Below are 22,761 nucleotides of genomic sequence, written 5' to 3'. Positions count from 1 at the left end.
AGAGGGAATTAGCAACAGGGAGGAGTCTGATGTTTTGCATTGTATACTTCATTACTTTGTGCTCTAACCTAACAAGAAATCGTGGTGTGTGTTTGTGTGTGTGTGTGTGTGTGTGTGTGTGTGTGTGTGTGTGTGTTTCTAATCTTAAATCTGAAATATTAGGTAACCCCTGGCTCTGAGCTACAAGAATCTTTGTGGATGTAAGTATTCTTTGATAATTTCCCACCCAGCTAAGCTACTGTGGAATGCCCAACCAAGTGTGAGAAATTCTTGGCATTCCTGAAAAAAAACTCTTCCTTCTAAGCCAGCTCATCTGGGCATCATAATCCCCAGGCAGGCTTTTTAAAAATTAGATCCAAGTCTAAACAGATCTGATGACTCAGAATCAGAATTTCCGTGCCTCAGGCTGTTGTCTTACTTACACTGCGGGAGGAGATGAGAAGCGAGGATTATTGGTTAGGTGACTTTGCAGGACAATTGCACTGCCACATCCAGGGACACAGAAGGCACAGAGGTCGACTTGGCCTACGGATGCTCTGGTTAAACCTGGTGGGGACTCTTGATGGATAAAACCATTCTCTCAGGTTTGGCAAGGAGGGTGCTCCAACTGCCGCAAGTAGGATACTCAGGGTGCTCAGATTTGTTAGGGCTGTACCTTTAATTTGCATTTTCACTAAAACTATTTTTTTTGTTGTTTTTTTGCACTCGTTTCAGTTTCTGCGTTCTAAACTGGAGGAAGGTGGGGATGACTAGAAGATCGCTTAAAAACTCACCCAACTCTTTGAAGAAACCACCCAGCTTGCTTAGCATAGAGAAAGATAACAGGGTGTAGTAATAAATTGTTATCTAAGAACTGGGCAGCGCAGAGGCAACAAAACGCGATTCAAATCCTCACTCCGCTTTATACCAGTCGTGGGACTATCTACAGGGTTCTTGCCCTCTTTGAACCTCCATTTCTTGATCCACAGAATGAATGACACGCTCCATATGAGGTTGCGTGAGGATCAGAGATAACAGTAGTGAATCAACTAAAGCTCAGCAGCTGTTTATTAGCATCACAATGATTAGATTATAGAGCATGAACTCTTCAAAGGTTAGGAACAAGATGTGAATATGAGATTTCCTTTTCCTCTTCCCCCTCAGTCTACCTAACACTATCTAGTAGTGGGCCAGTACTAGGGACTGAATCCAGGGTCTCACACATGCTAGGCAAGCACACTACCACTGAGCTGTGCCCTCAGCCCCAAGACAAAATGATTCTTGTCTGCAGATAAGCAATTCTGTCTGTTATAGGTTCAAGTGACTCCCGTCCCTCTAGGAGTGCAAGAGTTCAGTTAGATTCTTTTTGCACGTGTATGCTGTTTTCCACATCTACATTCGGTCTTAGGACAGCTTCTAACATCTTACTTGTTCCCTCATTAACAATGAGCTAAATAAAATCTTTGGCACATGCTCATTTTACATCTGTATGACAGCCATAAGTTTGTTTGTTTGTTTGTTTGAAAATGTTTTTTCACATTGCTGCTACTTCTTTACCAAAGCAGTGAGTTTCTATGGAGGGCAGACACAGTGCCTGAACTTCCTTCTCAGGGTCAGATGTAAGCCGATGGCATTGGAGTTAATTTCTTATCTTATTTTGGGTAGACAGAAAAGCTCCTGCTCCTAAGAGTCTGGTTTCAAGTCCTATGCCATCCTGCGGTGACACAGAGGAAAGCACTTCTCTCTGAGGGTCAGTCTGCCCATCTGTGAAATGGGCTCATAATAAACCCCTGGTCCCCGGGGCAGCCTCCTGGGGTTACATCCCCACCCCATATCCTCTCCTCCCGCGCAAGGGCCCCCAGGAGGCTCTGGGAGCCGGAAGGGCGGCCCTTCCCTGGGTCTCTGAGATCCGCGGGGTGCTGCGGGGCCTCTGGAGGGGGCGGATTTTTTGGAACCAGAAAGCCCGGAGCCGCCCAGGAATTTTGGCTCAGACTTGGAGCATTTCCTCCCGGGCCGGCCCGGCGCGATCCTGGGGAGGGCCGCCGCCGGCAGACACCGCGCTGCGCTTTGCCCGGCCGGCACCATGCGGCTCCTGCTCTGCGCGCTGGCCGCGCTCGCCCTACTCCGCGCCGCGGGCGCCTTGGCGGGTGAGTGGGACCCCAGGCGCGGGCAGGGGACCCAGGGAGACCCGCAGATGGCGAGGTATGAATGAGAGAGGAAGAGAAAGAGGCGTATAGAGGAAGAGAGACAGAGATAGTCCCATTGAGAGAGAGAGAGAGAGAGAGAGAGAGAGAGAGAGAGAGAGATGGAGATGCTGAAAGGGGGAGAGGGACAGCGGTGCGAGCAAACAGGCAGAGAAGGTCAGAGAGATGGAAGAGATGGAGATAAGAACAAGCGATAGAGGACAGCGGAGAGCCCAAAAGAGAAAAGGAGAGGCTGAGACAGAAAGAGGCTTTGGAGATGAGGTGAATGGATGTGAAGGAGGACAGACAGAAAAGAGTTTGAGAGAAAAAAGAACAAGAAGGAAAAAAAAAAAAAAAAAAAAAGGAACTGGAACGACAAGAAGAAAGGAAAAAGAGGAAAAGAGAAAGTTTTGAGAGCCCCCAAAGAGGAAACAGAGCTGAGAAACCCCACGGCAGGGGCCCAGCGAGTGACAGAGGCAGCTGCCAGTTGTGGGTGGAGGTCAAGTCTGCTGGGTGGGGCAGCCCTGAAGGCCAGCTCCACCCACTAGGCCTGCGGAGGCGACCTGGTCTGGCTTTAGAGGACGCTGCCTTGGCTCTGCTTCACCTGCCAGGTGGCCTGAGGGGATTCTGCAAGCAGGTGGAGGCCAACCTCCAGGGTTCCAGTTTCCTGAGGTCAGAGCTGCCCTGGATCGGGGTGAAAGGGGAGGGGGAGGGGAAAATAGGAGGGAGAAGCCATCATCTGGGTTCCTTACCTTGCGCTGTCCCTGTCCCACCAACTCCTGCAGTCTTATGCTGCCCCTTCCCAGGAGAGATGTGAAGACACAGGGTGACTCATGGCAAGGGACATCCTGCTCTACACTGTACACAGAGGCACATCCCTCTGCTTAATGCACAGTACTCTACAGTTTACAAGCCAGATTCCCATTTACCTAGGGAACAGTAATTGCTCATCCCCGTTGTCCCTGTGAGGAGAACGCTCAGGTCTCGGATGGTGCCAAGGCGGAGCCCTCTCCAAGTGTCCAGCCCTGCTGTCCCCTCAGTCAGGCAGTTGGACCCTCGCAGGCAGAAGCGCCCTGCTGGGATAGAAGTATCTGAGTGGCTTTCAGGGACTGGCAACCTGACCCAGGCAGTCCTGATCCTGGGGAACTTCCACCTTGGGTAAGGCACTTTACACTTCTGAGGCTGTTTCCTCCTCTGTAAGTTGGGGAGAAGCAAGTCATCCCCCAGGCTGGCTTCAGGGATAGGATGAGCGAAGGTGCCCAGCAGGAAACACACATCAAATCTAGGTCTCAGAAAGCCGGATCCCTCCCAGCCTCAGTTTCCTCACCTGTTAAGGATAATCAACTGCTTCTGCACAAGGCTGTGTGAGGAGGGGCGGGGACTCTGCCCAGCATAGCGCTCTATTCACAGTGCGTGACCTCCCGGTGGCCTCCCTCCACAGGGCCCTCCTCCCAGCTCAGCGCAGGCTCCCAGAGCAGGGGCACAGATCCTTTTTGTGTTCAAGGAAAGAGGAGCAGCCATGCCCCAAAGTGATTTTTTGCGGCTCCTTTAACCACAATTGGTATAATACCTTTTAAATCTGTTTTTAAGCATTATTTTTCTTTCTGATTATTCATGCTCATTGCTACAGATGGAAAAGAGGAAAGTATAAATGCATTCATGCAAAAACACTTTCATTTATAACTTACAGATTTCAGACAATATCCCATTGTTTTTCTTAACATTTAAAAAATATATTTTTAATTTTTATTTGATGGTAGGAATTACACATATTTCTGGGTACAGAATTTTCCTTAATTTTTTATGATGTGAACATTAGGCTACAAAAACAGAATACAAAATAATAGTACATAAACATAGAATATAGTATAACGTATCTATAAACCTGCCTGAAGTACTAATCCATGACTGATCTTGTTTTATCTATAAGCCCATCTCTTCTCTCCTTCCTGGATCATTTTAAAAGAAATTCCAGGCATCATGCATTTTCATCTATAAATATAAACATCTATAAATATTTCTGTGTGTCTCTCTAAAAGATAGATACTTTTTTGGCTTTGGTCCCAGTCATTGAACCCAGGGGTGATTAACCACTGAGCCACATTCCAGCCTTTTTTATATTTTATTTAGAGACAGGGTTTCTGCTGAGGCTGGTTTGAACTCACAATCCTCCTGCCTCAGCCTCCCAAGCCACTAGGATTACAGGCCTGCACCACCATGCCCAGTGAAGATAAATACTTTTTAAATAAACATAACTGTAATAATCATTATCACACTCCCCCAAAATGAACAATTCCTTAGGATCCAATATTCAATTTGTTAAAATGCCCTTAATTGCATCCTATGTGTTTACATATCATTTGTTTGATCCAGGTAAGGTGATATACATTGCATTTTGTTGATACTCCTGTTAACCCTCTTCAAATATGTAGGTACTCTTTCTCTTTCCCTTTTTTTTTTTTAACTTAAAATTGCTTTGTTTTCTTTCTTAAAATTTCTTAAAATTTTTTTCTTAATTTTTTTTTCTTAAATTTTCTTTGTCCTGAAAAGTTGTTCATATTTAGATTTTGCTATTTGTATCTTGTTGGTGTCATTTAAGTGTTCCTCTACCTCTTCTATTTTCTATAAATGGAAGCCTAAATCTAGAAATTTGATCTAATTCCAGGTAGAATTTTCTTTACAATAATACTTTATACATAGTCTTTAAGATTTTAATTTGCATTTATTTGATTACTGCTGAGGTTGGACTTTTTCTTCAAAGGCATCTGGGTCATTTGTACAGATTCTTATAAACTTTTTTTGACTTTCTCAATTGTGGCATTGGGATTTTTCTTATTGACCTATAAAAGCTCTTTATATATTGAGTAAAGTGAACTGGTTTATATTGCCTGTCGAGACCTTCTTTTAAGGTAAAGCTTCAGCTGAGTTCCTTTTTACTGTCAGAGGAATCCCAAATCAAGTCTAGTCTTAACTAGTATTCTCACCCACGCCGTGGGTCTTGAACCATCACTGTCCACCACCTTCCCTATGTCTGCCATTGGGATTCTGCTTTTGCTTTTGGAGGTCTGCGGTGAGGATCCTGAATGCAAAATGGGGGGTGAACCACTGAGACACTTTGAAGCAAGGTGAGAGAGAGAGAGGTCAAAGTATCATGTGACCATCTTATCTTTGCCCTATACCTGTCCTGCCCTTATTTTACAGAGATGGGAGACCCTTCACCTACACAAAATCACGCCACTGCTAGGGGACAGTATAGACAGTATCAGGCAGTGAGACTCAAATTCTGTCACCACCACCTAACAACTTTGTAATCTTCAGCATGTCACTCAACCTCTTTGATCCTTGGTTTTCTAATCTGTAAAAAAAATTAATAAAATTTAAAAGACCTCAAGATATATTCAAATGAGATAATGCATATAAGCACTAAAGAAAAACAAGCCAAAAAAAAAAACTCTTGGCACTTAATAAGCCATCCCAAATCAATAGTAGCTTGGAATGTAGAGTGTGGTTATGCCCATTCACAGAAAGTCAGGATCCAGCAAGCAGGACTGGCTTGCAGCAGAGCATCCCTTGGACACTTGCACCCCCTGACTCCTGCATGGGTTTAACCTTAGAGCAGAAGCTTCTCCATCTCGAGACCTGGTCAGAGTGATCTAGAGAGAGTGCTTGCCTCCACGCAGAGAGTGGAAGTCCTGGTCTGACTTCCTGACCTCCTTGCTCCATGCCTTCCTCTCCCTGAGCCGCAGTCTCCTCACCTAGAAAGACCTCTGGATGGTATTTGTACTTCACTCGGCAGTTCCAAGGCTTCTTCCAAGGGCAGAATCAACCCAGCCATCCTGCATACTCTGCAGGGCAGGGAAGATCCCTTGCAGATGAAGCTGGGTGACAGGCAGAGAGCACACAGAACGCAGTGTCTCCAACCACCAACCCTGCGTTCTTTCCACAGCACACACAGAGAGGTTTGTCCTGGAAGGGTTTTGGGACCTTCTCAGAATCCTGGGGTTTGAGGGTGTGTTTAACATTAGAAATCAGTGGTTTAAAAAAACACAGTATACCAAGATAGAAGTAATCTAACTTCCTGTCCAACCTCGAGAGCAGAGTTGCCAGCCAGCCAGTCCAACTCTGAATCAAAACAGAGAGAAATAAACATGGGTGTAATGGACAGGGGCTCTTGTTACAGCAGCTTAACTTGTTTTCTAAGCAACATACTAACTTAACCCAAAACAATGCATTAGAATGACATTGGGAAACTCTCAGTGATCCACAAGGCTCCCACCCAGATCTAGAAAATGACCAGAGAACAAGGAAACTAGGACACATCCCCTTTTAAAAAAAAAAAAAAAAAAAAATCTGAGCTCTCAGAATCTGCGCTCTCTTACAGGACTGGCAGGTCCCTGTCCCTGTTTCAACCAGAGCAGCTCCACATACTGAAATTCTTCCTGCACTCACGTCAAAGTAGTATTCTGCTTTATGTATTTTTTTTTTTACTGCTTAAAAAAAAAAGCCACTGATGGTTACTAATGAATCACAAATATTTATATGAGTATTAGATGTGGTTAAAGTTATTTTTCTATTATGTTGAATGTGATCAAATATAATTAATCTCCCAGTGGCCAGTACTGCAGGTAAAAATAGGATGTGACTTTGATGATCTGGGAGGCAACTTTTAGACTTGCTACTGAGAAAATAGTTATCACCCAGTACACAGAAATCACTTGAGTTGTGGGTGCTTCCTTACTCTGGGAGTCCCAGATCCAACAGGTCTCCCTGTGAGGTCTGTAAGTGGGAGGAGGCCATACTTTCTACCCCAGAAGACAGGACCTAGTGGCCAGGTCTCTTTAACTGGGCCAACCCAGCACCACCCCTGGATTTCTGGGCTCCCTCTGGCAGCCTGCTCTCTCCAGTGCAGGACGCTTCTCCACCCATGGCCACTGTCCAGGGTGCACATCAGGCCCTGAGCAGGAGCTGAGCCAGAGAAAACAGCCCAGCATCCAGGAGGTCCATTTCCCAACTGGCAGGGTAGAGAGAGCAGAAGGAAGGAAGGAAGGGACACTGGGGAGCCAGAGCTTTGGCTCTTCAAGCAACACCATGGTAATCCTTCTGCCTTTCCCCACTCCTCAGCTGAGCTTACTGGCAGCTGGATATGTGTGTAGTGGGGGCAGGGGATGGAGAGAGAGAGAGAGAGAAATGGAAGGAGCACAATTTTTGCCTTGTTGGAGTTCCTACTCCAAGAAGGAAAATTTTCCTTTACTTTTCACTTCTATCTTTGGAGATAATTTTTGAGGCCTCTTAGCCGGCCCTGGAAGGCAGAGAAGCATCTTGGATGAGCTACATCTGGAGGCCTCAGGTTAGCCCCACCCCATTTTACACAGGAAGCTTCAGAGGCTCAGGAGAGCTACGGAAGTTTCTTATAGTCCAGGATAGCTAGTGGCTGAGCCAGGCTGTGGATGGGCCTGCAGGGTGTTCTTGGCCCAAATGCATTCAAACCAAAGCAACAAGCAGCCCCCAGCGTGGGGTGGAGAGCCCCCAGTGTGGGGCGGGCTGTGCTGGGAGGTTGTCAGGGCCTGCTCCAAGTTTTGTCTCTCACAGGAGTCCCTCAGAGGTCCGGATGAGCTCATGGACAGTGGTGCAGTGGTGCACAGAGCACAGCTCTGTCCAGATGTGAGAGATTAGTGCTGAGCCGTGTGGAGAATGACCTCAATCCAGCCTCTTCCCTGGGGAGATGCTGGAGCCAAGTTAGACCTCATCGTAGGCACGCTGGGAACAGGGAGCTTGAGGCCAATGGGGGTGGGGGCAGATCCACGTCGTCTGAGCATCCACAGCAGGCGGAGCCCCCTCTGCCACCAGGGTGGCATTGCTTCCTTTCAGCATGCTTCTTAAAGGGTGGGAGGAGAAGAGGAAGGTAGGGTCTGAGGAGGAGGCGACACCCAGGGAAATGACTTCACAAAGGCCCTCGGGTGTGCCTGCTCACAGGCTCACACCAGGACAGACCCCCTCTTCCTGGGACAGCCCACCCTGTGGGCAAGAGCATCTTGCTCTGCAAAGTCTTTCCAGGCTGAGCATCCTAGTTTCAGCTAAGACAAATGAGACCAGGGTCACCTCCCGAGCTTCCCCTGCCTCTCAAAGGCTTTCTCATGATGGCGGCCCAGAACGGAGCCCAGCCCTTCAGGTGGGGTCTCCCAAACTATCCTCCCTCTGCATCCAGTGCAGGACAGCTTCTGCTCTTCACTAATAACTCCCTCAGACAACTGCCTTTATTATGAAAATTTCAAACCATATACTCAAATGTAGATGGAATGGGGGGGCACCTCCCAATGGCCAATCCTTGGCTGATCTCGTTTGCTAAGTGCCTATTCACGCCTCTCCACCATCCCCACACCAGGCCTAGAGTATTTTGAAGTAAATCCAACATATCATAGCATTTCAGCTGTACATATTTCAGTATGGGTTTCTAAAAGACTCATTTTTATATACCAGCCTCCTCCCTCCCCAAATTCAACAATACCACCATTGTCTTTTGAGGAGGGTTTTCTAAGTTCAGTAGATGGAAACAACAAAAAAGAATTGAAAAAGCAAATTGTTCTCTGCAAGAGGTACTGTATTAGTCAGTTTGCCATCACCATAATGAACACCTCAGGTGACTGACTCACAAAGAGAAAAGCTTTATTTTGTCTCAGCCTTTTGGAGGTTCCAGACCATGCCTACCTGGTCCCATTGCTCTGGGTCTAAGGGGAGGCAAGGCATCATGGTGGGGCCTGTGAAAAAGCAGACCACTCACCTCATCAGTCAGAAAGAAAAGAAAAAGAGGAGAGTGGAATCCCACAAATCCCTTGAGGGCATACCCACAATGACCTGGGTGCTCCCCTGAGCCCTGCCCCCCATGCCTGAAGGGCCACAGAGCCTCCCAATAGCAGCATCCTGGGGACCAAGCCTTTCGCACATGGGCCTTTGGGGACTCTCAGAACCCAAACTATAGCAATGGGTGCTTCCGGAGCTCCCCTTTGGTGCCGACTCCCGCAGGGTCCTCCTGCACAGCCTCGCCCTCTACGTCCCCTTGAACCTGCTCTTGATTCAAGTCCCCCAATCAGTGCTGCACTAAGGAACTGGTTCTCAGAGTTTAAAAAAGCAGTTGCTGGCTTCCAGGGTGTAACTGTTCTCCCCATGGCTACCATTTTAATGGCTGCTTCACAGCCCGATCACAGAATTCCTAAAAAGTCAACAAGTCAATTAGCCCTCCTCCCACCTGAGATCCAGCAGTCGAGCCCCATCTCACTTTGCAGAGTGTCAGAGGGCTTCAGGTGAGGACCCCCCCAACCCCCGCACACACTTTTTGGCCCTTTGAACAGTTCACCTTGACCCTTTTGTCCTCCTTTGAGGGTCTCCCCTCTGGATCCCACGGCCTCCCATTTGCAGGAAATACATTCCTTTAGTTCTGTTTCCTTCCTGTCCCTCTGGCTACAAGCGTGGCCATGTTTCTCCAGTGCTTAAGGAAACAGAAACGACAACAGGAAACACTTTCCTAGGCTTGGCGATCTGACCTCCCTCCCTTCACGCCCCAGCATCACGGGAAGCTTTCCAGGATCTGAGTTGCCGCCCTGACCTTGCCTGTCCTTTCATCCCATCCACATGCTGCCTGGGCACGAGTGCTGGGTGGCGCTGGGCGGGATTTCTGTTGCTGTCCTGCCTTGAGCCACGCGGTCCCCGTCACCTTCTGTAGAATCTGTAAAGCTCTTCACTCCTCTGACCTCCGGGACAGCATCCTGAGGGGACAGCATTCCTCCAGGTGCTAGACGACTCTGACTCCCCACAGGCAGCTCAGAGCCACCAACTCCAAAAGCTGAGCACAGAACCGGGGCTCCAAAACTTTCGGTGTGAGGGCTGGTGGTGCCAAGAGAACATGGTGGGGGGAGGGGTGATGAGTCAAAGTTGAGTAGGTTAAATCTCAGGTCTTCTCTTACTAGCAGGGTGACCTTGGACATGACACTTCAGCCCTCTTTGCATCAATTTGCCTATTTGTAAACGGGATAATAGCGGGCTGTTGGAGGGATGGTTGCTTGGCCCACAGCATGGTGCTTGGTAACACTCATCAAACGCCACCTATGACTGACAGGTACCCAGTGTCAACGCTACTATTAAAACAGCTCCACTCATTCTCATTCTTCCTTCCTTTCTTTTTTTTTTTTTTTTTTTTTTTTTTGGTACTGGGGATTGATCTCAGGGGTGCTTCATCACTGAGCCACATCCCCAAATTTTCATTTTTCATTTTGAGACAGGATTTCACTAAATTTCTGAGGGTCTTACTAAATTGCTGAGGCTGGCCTCAAACCCACAACCCTCCTGCCTCAGCCTCCCAAGTGGCTGGGATTAGAGGCATGCACCACCACATCCAGCCTTCCCCGTTCATTTTCCTTCCCTCTATTCCTTCTGCTACTCCCTGTGCATCACTCCTTACCCTGATTGCCACAGCAAGCTCCTGCCTCCAAAGACCTCCCCTTCCAAGTGATTCCCCGTATTTCAAATACTCATCTGTTAAAATAACGCCCCAAACATTGTAATTATTTTTTGAGGCCTTGGGATAAAGATCTACCCTTTGGCTTTGTTTTCCAGATCCCTCTCCCTGTTCTCGGGTCACTCCAAATTCCCAGGAGGGTTTGTCCTTATTCATGCCTCTCCCTGGCTGAAACCTTTCCTTTCCTGACTTTTGCCAGTCCGGGCATTGCCTCCTTGATGAAGCCCACTTGGGTCTGTAGGTGACTGCAGCTGCAGAGACAAGTGACGATAGGGTGGTGGCAACATGCACATCGGGTGGCACCTGAGCATTTCTCTGCTTACTCTTGGGGGACTTTCAGGACCCACCTCACTTAAGTCCAGTGTTTTACAGGATCTCTGTGTTACAGGGAGACCAGTGACAAGACTTGTTTTTCCACAGCCGCTGAACCCCTCAGCCCCTCCCAAGGAGACCCCGCTTGGAGCACAGGCTGTGACATCGCTGTCCAAGGCCATTTAGATCTGATGGAAGAGGTAATCAGGGTGCTGGGGCTGGGACATGAAGCATAAGGACCATCTCCCTCCCAGGATAGTGGAGGCAGACACAGCTTACCTTGGAATGTCAGGAAATCCAGTTCAGTCTGTCCCTCAATCACTGCATTAACCATCTCGCTGCCCTAACTGGGCTGTTCAGGTGACCAGCTCCATGCAGAATTAAAGAAGGTAGAAATCTGGTCCCTGTGTTTTGTAATAGAGCCATGATTCATGACTTGAGGTTCATAAACTTATGTGGGGGAGAATTTACAACCGTATTGTTGCAGACCTTTAGTTGAAATTTTGTGTTCCTATTCACAGTAGAACAGTATGGTAACTTTGTCCTCAACAGAAAACGCAAATAATTTCATGCCATTATAGTCACTGGGAATATCCCAACAGGTGCCAGGTGCAGTGGCACACATCTGTAATCCTAGTGAGGCTGAGGCAGGAGGATTACCAAGTTTGAGATCAACCTGAGTAACTTAGCAAGACTCTGTCTCAAAATAAATAGTAAAAAGATCTGGGGATGTGTAGTTCAGCGCAGTTGTAAAGCACCCCCGGGGTTCAACCCCCAGTACAACAACAACAAAATAAGGAATATCTCAGCAAGCCATTTACACTCCTTATTATGTTATAATGGCATTACTTGTTATACTTGATATTAGATCATTTTATTTAGTGAGTTAAATACATATATTTTATATCAAAATTTTTATTTAACGTTTGAATATTTTAATAAAGTTGATTTTATTGTTACTATTCCAGCATTTACTTTTTGCATTTAAATCATTATTCTGAAAAGTTCTGTAGGTTTCATCAGACTGCCAACTGGGCCCATGACCCAAAAAAGTGAAGAATCCAAAATAAAGAAAATTTCAAAATCCCAAACCTGTTATTTGGCATCTGTGCCACCAGGGGGCGCGAAAACAAAAGGAATATGAACTGTAGCTGCCAAGTCCCAACGCGAAAGGGGTCAGGAGCCCCCCTGCCAAGCCTGGGCCGAGACTGATGAGTGCCAGACCGGGAGGGGCCTTAGAGGGCAAGCTGCCTGGGACATTGTCACCTGGAGAAACAGAGGGAGATGGGGGCAGAGCCCGAATGAGGACCAGACCCCCAGCAAACAGTTCTTCCTCCGCTGCACCTCACAGAACCCAGTGGTCCTTGGAGCGAGGCCGACTGAGCAGAAGTGGGCCCCACTCTTTTCCCTAACTTCGTCCCCCTTCTCCCGCTCTAGACGGCGGAGAAGGCGGTGGAGCACCTGGAGGCAGAGGTGAAAGGCCTCCTGGACCTGCTGGAGGAGCTGGCCTGGAACCTGCCGCCCGGGTCCTTCAGCCCCGCCCCAGACCTCCTCGGAGACGGTGAGCGGATCCGGCGGCAGAGAGCGCAGTCCCTGGCCTCGGTGCTCTGGGCCCGGGCAAGCGCGCGAGATGGCTGCTCCGCTGCTTAAGTGCAGCCTGGCCCAGCAGGGAGCCCCTCCGCCGCCCCGCACTGCGGCAGCCCGGCACTGATTCCAGGAGTACTCACAGCCCGCACCGGGAAAGCTGCTCCCTCCGACTGTGGCCTTGGGCACGCCTCGGAGCCCCTCCGTCCTCCTCCTCCTCCTCCTTCCAGCACCCACTCCTGATCCACCCCAAATCCCCCTCAGGAAAGGCCCGCACCTCACCGATGGGGCCATGGTGGGATTGCCGCCTGCTTCCTTCTTGAGCCCTGTGTGTTCTAGGGGACTGGGGAGGGGCTGACACCATGTAGATGAAGGGCCCCCTGTGCCCACTGCTTCTCACTCTGGGGTCACCCCTTTCTTTCAGATCGCTTCTGAGCAGCAGAGGCTGAGGAGCCGAGCGGCTGGAGGTGGTACCTCGTGGAGGGCAACTCCGAACGCAGCCATGTCTTCCCGCCCTCCTTTTCCTACCTTTGTGTGAAATAAAAGCTACTCCTTTGATCGCCTGTGTGTATGCTGAAGGTGACCCCTATAGCCACAGTCCCTTCTCCCTCTTCTTCCATGCCCAGAGGCTCAGATCTGGGAGCACCCTGCCGTTTGTGCTTCAGCCCTCCTTATTTATAGGGACAGACTGGATAGGGGTGGTACCGAGGTGAGACTCTTGATACCTAGAGTCATCACAGGGACACAGCAGAAAGGCCCTGTAAGCAGCCTTGCTACTCAAACTTAGGCCCTAGAAAAACAGCAACAGCACCACCCTGGAGCTTCTCAAAAACTCAGATTTTAGTAGAGTTCAGTGGCACACACCGGCACTCCCAGATGCTCAGGAAACTGGCAAGAAGATCACAAGTTCAAAGCCATCTTGTGCAACTTAATGAGACTCTGTCTTAAAAAAAACTTTAAAAGGGCTGGGGGTGGTACAATGCTTGCCTAGTATGTGGCCAAGCCCTGGGTATCCATCCCCAGTACACACAAACAGAGAGAGAAAGAAATACAGGGTCTTGGACCCCATGCAGATCATCTCAATCAGAATTGGCATCTTAATGAGATTCCTGGGGACATTTTCATGTCCATGAAGACCCCCACTCCCACTACCCTGGTGCTGGGGATGAAACCCACCACCACCAAGTTCTGGCTCTGCCACTGAGACTTACCTCCAGCCCCTTTAAAACTCTTTTTCCCATTAAAGTAAAATTTACATAAAATTCACCATTTTAACCAGTTTAAACTACAAATTCAGTGGCTTCCAGTGTATCCACCCTGAGGTACAATCATCACCATCTAATTCAGAACGTTTCCATCACACCCTGCAACTATTAGGCAGTCACTTCCCATTTTCTCTCCCACCAGGCCCCTGAAAACCACTAACCTTTCTCTCTACGGACTTGCCTCTCTGGATATTTTATATAAAGGAATTATATGATATATGGCCCCTGGTATCTGGCTTCTTTCACTGAACATGTTTTAAGGTCTGTCCTTGTTGTTCATGTATCAGTACCTTCCTTTTCATGGTTGACTGATGTTCCATTGAATGGATGTACCACATTTTATTCATCCAAGCATGAATTAATGGCCATTTGGGCTGTTTGCACTTACAGGTGAATATGCATAATGCTGTAATTTACTCATTTAATTATTCACAAGTTTTTTGTGTAGATAGATGTTCTCATTTCCTTGAGTATGTGCCCAGGAATAAAACTGCTGAACCAAATAGTAACTGTTCAACTTTTTGAAGAACTGCCAGTTTTACACAACAGCTGTGCTGTTTCACATTCCCACCAGCAATGTTGGCTATGAACTTTGCATAGATGCCTTCTATCAGATTGAGACGTTTCCCTTCTATGCTTCGTTTCTTGAGTGCTTTCTTTTTAATCACGAATGTGTGTTGGGTTTTTTCAAATGCTTTTTCTACAATCAATGAAAGGATCAAGTAGGATTCTCTCATTTTGTTTTATTAATAACACATTAATTTTGAGTTTCGTATACTGCATGACCCTTGCGTTCCTGGAATAAATCCCACTTTGGCAAGATGCACAGTCATTTTAATATGTTGCTGGATTTGGCTGAGGATTTTTGTACCTGTAAGAGATATTGGTCTATGATTTTCTTGTGATGTCTTTGGCTTTGGTATTGGAGTCATACTAGTCTCATAGATGAATTAAGAAGTGTATCCCTTTTTTTCAGTTTGAAAAGGAGTTAATTTTTCTTTAAACATTTGATGGAATTCACCAATGAAGTCATCTGGGCCTGGGCTTTTTTTGTTTTTTTCTGTAAATTCTTTGATCACTGATTTAATCTCTTTGTTATAAGTCTATCTACATTTTCTGGATGTTCTGGAATTAGTTTGATAATTTGTGTTTCTAGGAATTTATCCACTTCCTCTAGAATGGAAAGGAAGGGGGAAAATGATTTGGTAAGCTCAATGGTTAAGTACCTCTGGGTTCAATCTCTGGCACCAAAATCAATCAATCAATCATATGAGGAAAAAAAGAAAAAAAGAGTTGTTACACACCAAAAAATACATTAATACTGATCTTTGCAATCACCTTTATTGGTTTTATTTCTTCATGTGGCTTTTAGTTACTGTCTAGTAGCCTTTATTTTGGCTTGAAAGACTTAGCAATACATGTGTGATGTCTACTAGCAAAAAATTCTGTTTTTATCTCCAATGTTATCTTCTTTGAATTGTCTCTTAGTCTTATTGAAGATAACTTGGACATGACAAATTGCTTCTCTTGCTGCTTTTCAGATTCTTCTCTCTTTGGTCAGTTTGGTCACAGTGTATCTCAGTGTGGAAGTCTTTTATTCTGCTTAAAACTCATTGAACTCCTTGGATGCCTTTCACCAAATGTGTAAGTTTTCAGCCACTCTTTTTTTCAAGTATTTTTGCTACTTTCTCTCTCCTCTCCTGTGATTTTCCTATGTGTATGTTGGTATATCTGCTGGGGTCTAGCGATTTCCTTAAGGTCTTTTAATTCTTCATTTTTTTTTTCCTTTCTGCTCCTCAGACTGGTACCCCTAATTGACCTATCTTGAAATTTGCTGACTCTTCTGACTTCTCAAATCTTCTCTTGAACCCTTCTAGTGAATTGCTCACTTATTGTTATGCTTTTTAATTACAGAATTTCAATTTCATTCTTTTTATAATTTCCCTTTATTGGTATTTTCTATTTGGTTCTACTGGATTCCTTTAGTTCTTTGTTGATGGTTTCTTTGAGTTTTTGGGTTTTGTTTTGTTTTTTCCCAATGATTTAACATCTTTGGTAAGTATGTCTGGGTTTTCTTGTTTCTATAACAAGTCCTTCTGTCTTGTGTGTGAGCCATACTTTTTTGTTTTGAACAGTGTAGTATGGTAACTTAGAAAATGAAATTCTCCCTTTGCACAGGTTTGTTATTGCTGTTCATTGTAGTTTGTTTATTTAATGACTTTTATTTCTCCCCAGTCTTGGGTACTGATACTTAGTGACTTTCTTGATCCAATGCTTTAAAGTTGTACTCTTTGTCAAGTGTGGTCACAGTCTGTTTGGCTAGCTTGGTCAGTCAGTGAGTCAATAGGTTTCCCTAAACATCTGGAACAAACAGAAATCCCCCAGTCTTTTGGATGTTCCATGTGAGCCACACCTGTCATTCAGGCAGTTTATAACTCTGCCTTAGCCTTCACTTCCTGCTGGTGCAGAGAAGAGCCACAGATGTGAGCTTGGGACTTTCTCAAGTCTTTCTCAACACCCAGGACTGGGCCTGTGTGTGATCCTAGATTCGCAGGAGCATGTGTGAGCTCTTCAAACACTTTATTTCCTAAAGCACCTCACTCTCTAGCCTTTCCTCTCTAAAGTTTCTAATTCGTCTCCTGTTTGCCCAACTATTACCCGTTTCCCTAGGTATCAGTAGCTAAAACATTGGCTTTGAAATGACCCTCCCTTCCCCAGCTGACACCTTCTCCCTGGGAAAGTTCCAAATTAGGCCAAACAAAAGTTAGAGTTAATCTTTCAGGGCATAACATGACAGCTTGATAATTATTATTGAGAATAGTATCAATTTAGCTGTTCTCTCCAGTGTTACAAAGATTTAAGGGGAGTGAGGAATATCGTTTTTGACGCTGAGGTCAAGCTGGAGAATGGTACCACAGTAAGCTGAAATACAGAGAAGCTCTCATACTGAGTTCACCTTTTTCTTCCCGTAAGCATTCACTTGGTTGCTGTGAACTGTTTCCAGAGTTCCAATAAAGTTGATTCTGAGAGTTTTACCAGCTTCTTTGCTTTTGCAAAGAAACAGACTTTAGGAGTTCCCTATCTCACCATTTTTGTGGACCACATTAAAATTTAGGAAGCTCTGATCTAGTTTACTCCTCATTTTACAAAGGCCCAAAGAGGGGCTGCGACTTCTCCAGGGTCACAAGACAAATCACCAGCTGAGTCGACATCAGAATAGGAATGCCTGACTTGCAGCCCAGAGTTTTTCCTGCTGTAGGACATCAGCTCTTACTATGAAAGGAAGCGGGCTCAATGTGAATGCCAGTGTCAGACCAAGGGGCAGCTTTCCCAGGAGCAGGAGCTGTGGATAATAGTCCCTGGTAGAGCTGGGGACTTGAATTTACTGAGAAGAGATTTGCATGGGGCCTGATGAAGGACTGAGTATTGTTGTCCCTTAAAGGAACCCAGGCACAGAGAGCTTTCAGGTTTGATAGGCAAAAATAAGAAAAGTACCTCACTTGCCCTACAGATGCTGAAAACTCACTCGGAGCTGAATTTACCTTGTGCTTCATCTTTCTGTTGTTTGGTGATGTTGGGGATTGAACCCAGGGCCTGACACACACAAGGCAAGCACTGAGCTACATCCTCAACCTTTTTAGTTTTACTTTGAAACAGGTCTTCTAAGTTGTCCAGGTTGGCTCCAAATTTGCAATCCTCCTGCCTCCATCTCTCAAGTAGCTGGGATTACAGGCATGTGTCACCAGGCCCGGCTGGTACTTCATATTCTAGTTGCCCTTTCAGAAGTGAGAACAGACATGTAGCATGGACTGGCCTTGACTACCGTCTCCAAAAAGCAGCCAAGGCCCAGTGTAGCTTTCTTTAAGAAGATGCCTGTACAGCTGCATGTCTTCCCTTATCCTGAGCATAATCCACAGTGTTGACCCACATCTCCCAGTAACTCTGCAAGGCAGTTAGTGTCTTTGCCCCTGGAGAGATTACAATAAGTGCACACAGTCCTCTAGCCTATAGTTACCTTGCACTGGGTTCATATCCACCTCCTCATATTCTTAGAACCCAATCCCTGTAAATTAGCTTATGCTCCCAAATTTCTACTTCAAGTTGTACAAATTTTCACTGGCTAATAAGATGGGAACCCACTGAGCCACGAAGCAGAAAAAAACAAGCTGGCACCAGGAAGTCATTTCCAGAACATTCCACAGCTTGCTGACTTTAATTTTAAAACAGTTTTTGGCTACAGACATTCAGATTTAAGGCACATTCCAAACTACAAGGAGCCCTGTCATTGGCAGGGAACTGGCTTTGTTCTCATGGTTTTACATGGATGATGGAACAAATGACTTTCTAGCCTTTTTAGTTTTTCTAAAAAGAAGTGAGTTTGGCAAAAACAAAGCCTCTGACGCATTCTCACCAGATGCAAACATGACCCTTACAGGTCCTCCCCTCTGTCCTTGGTGAGGACAGGGGGCTCTACCCACCCCACCGCTCTCACCAGAAATATGTGTGTAGTAAACAGACTTGTAAGCATTTGTCTGGTAATGATGATCAAAAAAAAGAAAATATGCCTCCAAATAGAAATATAAAATCACATGACTAAAATGAAGCTAAGAGTCTTAGTCACAAGCAGTGAGGAATGACTTCATGAATCGGGAAATAAAATATCTACCTTAACAGCAAGAGGCTGAGGGGTGGAGAGGAGACGCACCTTGAGAGAGCTCTGGCCCCACCCAGGCCCTTCAGCACGACATGATATGTGGACTGGGAAGGGCAGGAAGGTCAGGGCCAAGGCTCGGGGACAGCAGTGCACCTTGGGGCTATTCTGTGGATTTGTGAGGAACGGGTGCTCCTTTGGCTTTTTCCGGGCATCACCACTGCCTGCAGTGGGCAGATGTGAGCCACCGGTCACTGCTCAGTGATCACTACTCAGTCATTGCCACCACAGATCTTTAGCAGAATCTTCCGGTAGTCCCCTGAAGTGTCTCCCTGGTCACAGAAACAAAGACATCAGTTAAGGGAGGCAGGGCACTTCCAGTCTCCTGGTTCCTGATTTTCTTCTGTTCCAAGCACCCTTGAGGAGAAGCAGGTCCCTCCTAGGAAAACTTCCCACCCTGCTGGTCCTACAGCAGGCAGCACAGACCTCGGTGCAGTTCAGCCTTCCCCTTCCCCTGGTCCCCGTTAAAAGACAAAAAGCTGCACTTACCCCAGTTATCAAAGTCAAAGGAATAATTGCAAAAAAATTAAAATCAGCCTAAAGCCACTATGCAGGGTTAACCAATATTGATCCTTTCCCAGCGAACTGACTGTGTACCAAACTCGGGTTCTGCCATAATGCAACACGTCCTGCCCAGGGAGCATGACCTCCATGACCACACCATGGATGATGCTGCTACGACTCAGGCCTCCCGGCTCCCAGGACCTCTCCTCTGTCTGACCCACTGCACTTCCTCTAGGAGTGCCGGCCAGGCCCAGCCAACTTCTAATCGTTTCCTGCCACTGTGCTCTTTGAGAGTAAGGCCTCTGGTTTCTTCCAGATGCCACAATCCGCATGGAGATACTATCAGGAATTACTAGTTCCCTGCTATTCACAGCTTTATTTTTACCCCACAGAAATGGAGATCAGTTTCTCTCAAAGATGAGCCCAGCAACTGTCAAATGCTAGCAAGTCTGAATTCAGGACCTGGTCCTGGTGACTTCAATTTTAAGGTTCATGTTGAGCATGGAATTTCACTGTTAGGTCTCCCAGACAAGAATAAATTTTGTCAGCCTGGCTCTGGCACACAGTAATGCAACAGTAGCCAGTGTAGATCAGACCCTTTGCATGGACTTCTTGGTTCCCATGTTCACACTGCTCCTAGGAAGGAACTATCATTGTCCTCATCTTAAAGGTGATGGGGACAGGCTCAGGGAGGTTTGAAAGCTGCCCAACATCACAAAGCTAGCAAGTGGAAAACCCAGCTAGACCCCCAGGTATGACCTCAGGGCCTTGCTCTGAGCTGCCTTATACACGGTCTCCACTGCAAAGCCAGGGAAAGAAGCGATCGATCAGCGAGCCAGAGATGAGCTCCATGGAGCCTCTGGGGCACAAGTCCTCACTGGTGGATCAGATTCGCAGGGTAGTTAGGACTCTGAAGGTCGGGGCCAAGGTACAGGAGGCCCTGAGGTTTCTCTAACACCAATGGTTGGTCACATCCTTGCACTGACTGAGCAGGTGTACTGGAGCTGAGGTGCAGGGCCCAGACATACCTGGCCCTCAGAAACTTACTAGTTGTTCGGGGGCAACTGGATAAACAAATACAAGTTGAAAGAACAAGTCTGAGGTCCAGCCACAAGATGCCACATGTGGCCCAGAGCCCAAGCACCTGGTCCAGAAAGGGCAAGGTAAAAACAGGGGGATACCAAGAGCCATCCCAGCGAGCCCCAGGGCATCGTACCGTGATGTCGTGGTACAGCGACTTGCCATACATCCGCTTATACTCTGCTCTGATGTCCAGGAGGTCGATCTCACTGCGAGACACCATGATGCGAATCAGGGTCCTGTCCTTTGTTCCTGCTCCCTAAAGAGAGTTCACCCAAGAGCATGAGTAACAGGTCTTCTACCCGCTCACCTTCCCCAAACCTCAGCCCCGCCCCACCCCAAAGTGCTTGGACCTCCTGGCTCAGGTCTCTCTCCATGACCTCTATGCTTAGCCCATGGTCCCAGGCACAGGTAGGGCTAATGCAGGGATGACCCGGGCTCTCTGCACATGGGAGTTACATACCCTCATGGCCTTGTTGAGCCTTTCAGCAAAGAAGGCTGGAGTATTCTTGAGACATTTCACTAGAAAATAAACACAGCACAACTAGATCATTAGAAAACTCAGCTGAGAAAGGCAGAGAGTACCCACATGTCCTCTTGGAAGCCCAGAGGTCAAACCCATCACTGCCTCCATCTTCCTCTCCTCCTCCTCTGCCTCCCCCAGGCTCAATTATCCCATGATCCTGACTCCAGGTCTTTGGAATAGAAGCTCACAGAGCCTGGGCACCAACCCAAACTCTCCTGGCAACTACCCTAGTAAAAGGGGTGAGAACATGGGGCACAGTGGTGCACGCCTGTAATCCCAGCTACTCAGGAGGCTGAGGCAGAAGGATCCCAAGTCCAAGGCCAGCCATGGCAATTTAGTGAGACTGTCTCAAAGTAAAAAATAAAAAGGGCCAGGGATGTAGCTCAGTGGAGCCCCCTGGGTTCAACCCCAGTACTGCAAAACAAAAGGAGTGAGAACCAGTGAGGTCCGGAGCTCAGTGATGCAGGGGTCTGTGCAGGAAGGGGAGGGGAGGGGAGGGGAGCAGTGATGAGCATCACACTGCCTTCCGGCAGGAAGGACCCACCAGAGCACTGTGAGCCTCACAGAGAAAGGGTAGCGGTGCAGAATTAGTGTCCCTCTAGAATGTTCAAGCAAGAGACACACATGGGGGGCATGTAAGGAAATGAGGACTTGCTGTCTGTTCCACTCAGAAAGATCCAAGGTAAGCACAGTGAGGGGGAAAAAAGGCAAACACTTTTCCCAGTGAGTATAAAGAGGGGTTGTGAGAGGCGCAGGGGGAGGACCCAATTCCGCGCGGTGGGCGGGGCCTGCTCCGGAGGCCGCAGGCACTTCGAGAGGCACCCACCATCCTGGGAGCCCAGCCAGCTTCCCCTGGCATAGGCCTGTTTTGCTGTTGCAAGTTAAAATCTTTCCACGTGTTTCCATCACAAACATCTGACAACTGCCTGCAGGGGTGTATTTTTAGAGGAAACTTGGCAGGATATGAGTCACCTTCCTCCAGGATAGCAGCTGGATGCTCTCCCACTAATGCCCACACTGCAGTTCCCTCTCCAGAGGGCTCTGGAAATATAAACAAGACACCCCTGACCCCGACAGCGGGGGCTCACTCTGCCGTGACCCGGGAAGCAGCAGGACTTCCCACCATTTGGAACTGGATTTAGCAACCCTGGATCCCGTGGTTCTTCCCCTTCAGCAGGAGGACGGTGAGCACTCCGACCACTGCTGTGCGTGGGGCCCCTGGGGTGGGGGCAAGCCCGACACCTACCCACAGCCAGCATGCCCTGCTCCAGGTCCCCGGACATCTCCCGGCAGATGCTCTTCTCGATGTCACGACCCATCATCCTCTGATACTCGTTGAAAACTAGTGGGAAACAGAAGGGCATGCCCTAGATCAAACTGATTCCCCCCCAAATTCAGAAGGAGAACTTTTAACCCCATCAACTCAGAATGTAACTATTGGAAGATACGCTCTTTAAAGAGGTACCTGTATTAAAACAAGGCTGTTAAGTGGTCCTAAGCCAACCTGACCAGTGTCCCTATAAGAGGAGATCATGACAAAGGAAGATCAGGGAGGTCAGCATACTGGCAGTCGTCACCGTATGATGATTCAACTTACGATTTTATGTGCTTACAAAAGTCCCCATACAACACTCAGTACAGTATTCACTGAATAACAAGAGATAGTTAAGACTTTATTATAAACCAGGCTCCGTTCCAGATGACTTCACCCCACTGTAGATTAATGTGAGCATCCTAAGTGGCTCTAAGACAGGCTAGGCAGAGTGTGATTTTCAGTAAGTTAACTGCTAAATGCATTTTAATTAAATAAAATTTTTTTGAGACATGGTCTTTTAATGTTGTCTAGGCTGGTCTCAAACTCCTGGGCTCAAGTGATCCTCCTTCCTCAGCCTCCTGAGTCCCTGGAGACTGCAGATGCGTACTACTACACCTGGATTTAAATGCATTTTGACTAACATTTTCGACTACAGTGAGCTTACAGGCCATAACCCCATTGTAGGTCACAGAGCCGGTATACAGAGGAGAGACCCTGTGAGGGCACAGTGACAGGAGGCCATTCACAGCCAGGAAGAGGCCTCAGAAGGTGCCCTGCTGGCAGATTCATCTTT

General features: G+C 47.3%; 2 protein-coding genes across 5 annotated transcripts in view; one reads left to right on the top strand and one right to left on the bottom strand.

The window, feature by feature from the left end:
* The first annotated feature begins 1,944 nt into the window (after window positions 1-1,944).
* Window positions 1,945-13,130, top strand: Plac9 (placenta associated 9). Of its 2 annotated transcripts, none has more exons than XM_047554609.1 (4): window positions 1,945-2,126; window positions 11,092-11,183; window positions 12,421-12,544; window positions 12,992-13,130. In XM_047554609.1, exons 1-4 carry the CDS (start codon window positions 2,063-2,065, stop codon window positions 13,000-13,002), a joined length of 291 nt encoding a protein of 96 aa, XP_047410565.1. In that variant the 5' UTR covers window positions 1,945-2,062; the 3' UTR covers window positions 13,003-13,130. The 2 variants fall into 2 exon arrangements, with proteins under 2 accessions (XP_047410565.1, XP_047410564.1); XM_047554608.1 differs by lacking the exon at window positions 1,945-2,126 and adding an exon at window positions 10,214-10,272 and having other exon boundaries at window positions 11,060-11,183.
* Window positions 13,131-18,012: 4,882 nt separating this feature from the next.
* Anxa11 (annexin A11) overlaps window positions 18,013-22,761 on the bottom strand; it is a 42,879-nt gene continuing 38,130 nt past the window's right edge. For all 3 annotated transcript variants that reach the window (XM_047552820.1, XM_047552821.1, XM_047552822.1), the window contains 4 exons: window positions 21,900-21,995; window positions 20,591-20,649; window positions 20,264-20,386; window positions 18,013-18,815 (listed from right to left, as the gene is read on the bottom strand). In XM_047552820.1, the coding sequence (XP_047408776.1) occupies window positions 18,756-18,815; window positions 20,264-20,386; window positions 20,591-20,649; window positions 21,900-21,995 (338 nt within the window). In that variant the 3' untranslated portion in view covers window positions 18,013-18,755. The remainder of the gene's footprint in view (window positions 18,816-20,263; window positions 20,387-20,590; window positions 20,650-21,899; window positions 21,996-22,761) is intronic.

Source organism: Sciurus carolinensis, chromosome 5, assembly GCF_902686445.1.
Source record: "Sciurus carolinensis chromosome 5, mSciCar1.2, whole genome shotgun sequence".
Taxonomy (NCBI): Eukaryota; Metazoa; Chordata; class Mammalia; order Rodentia; family Sciuridae; genus Sciurus; species Sciurus carolinensis.
This window is presented reverse-complemented; position numbering and strand designations above follow the sequence as displayed.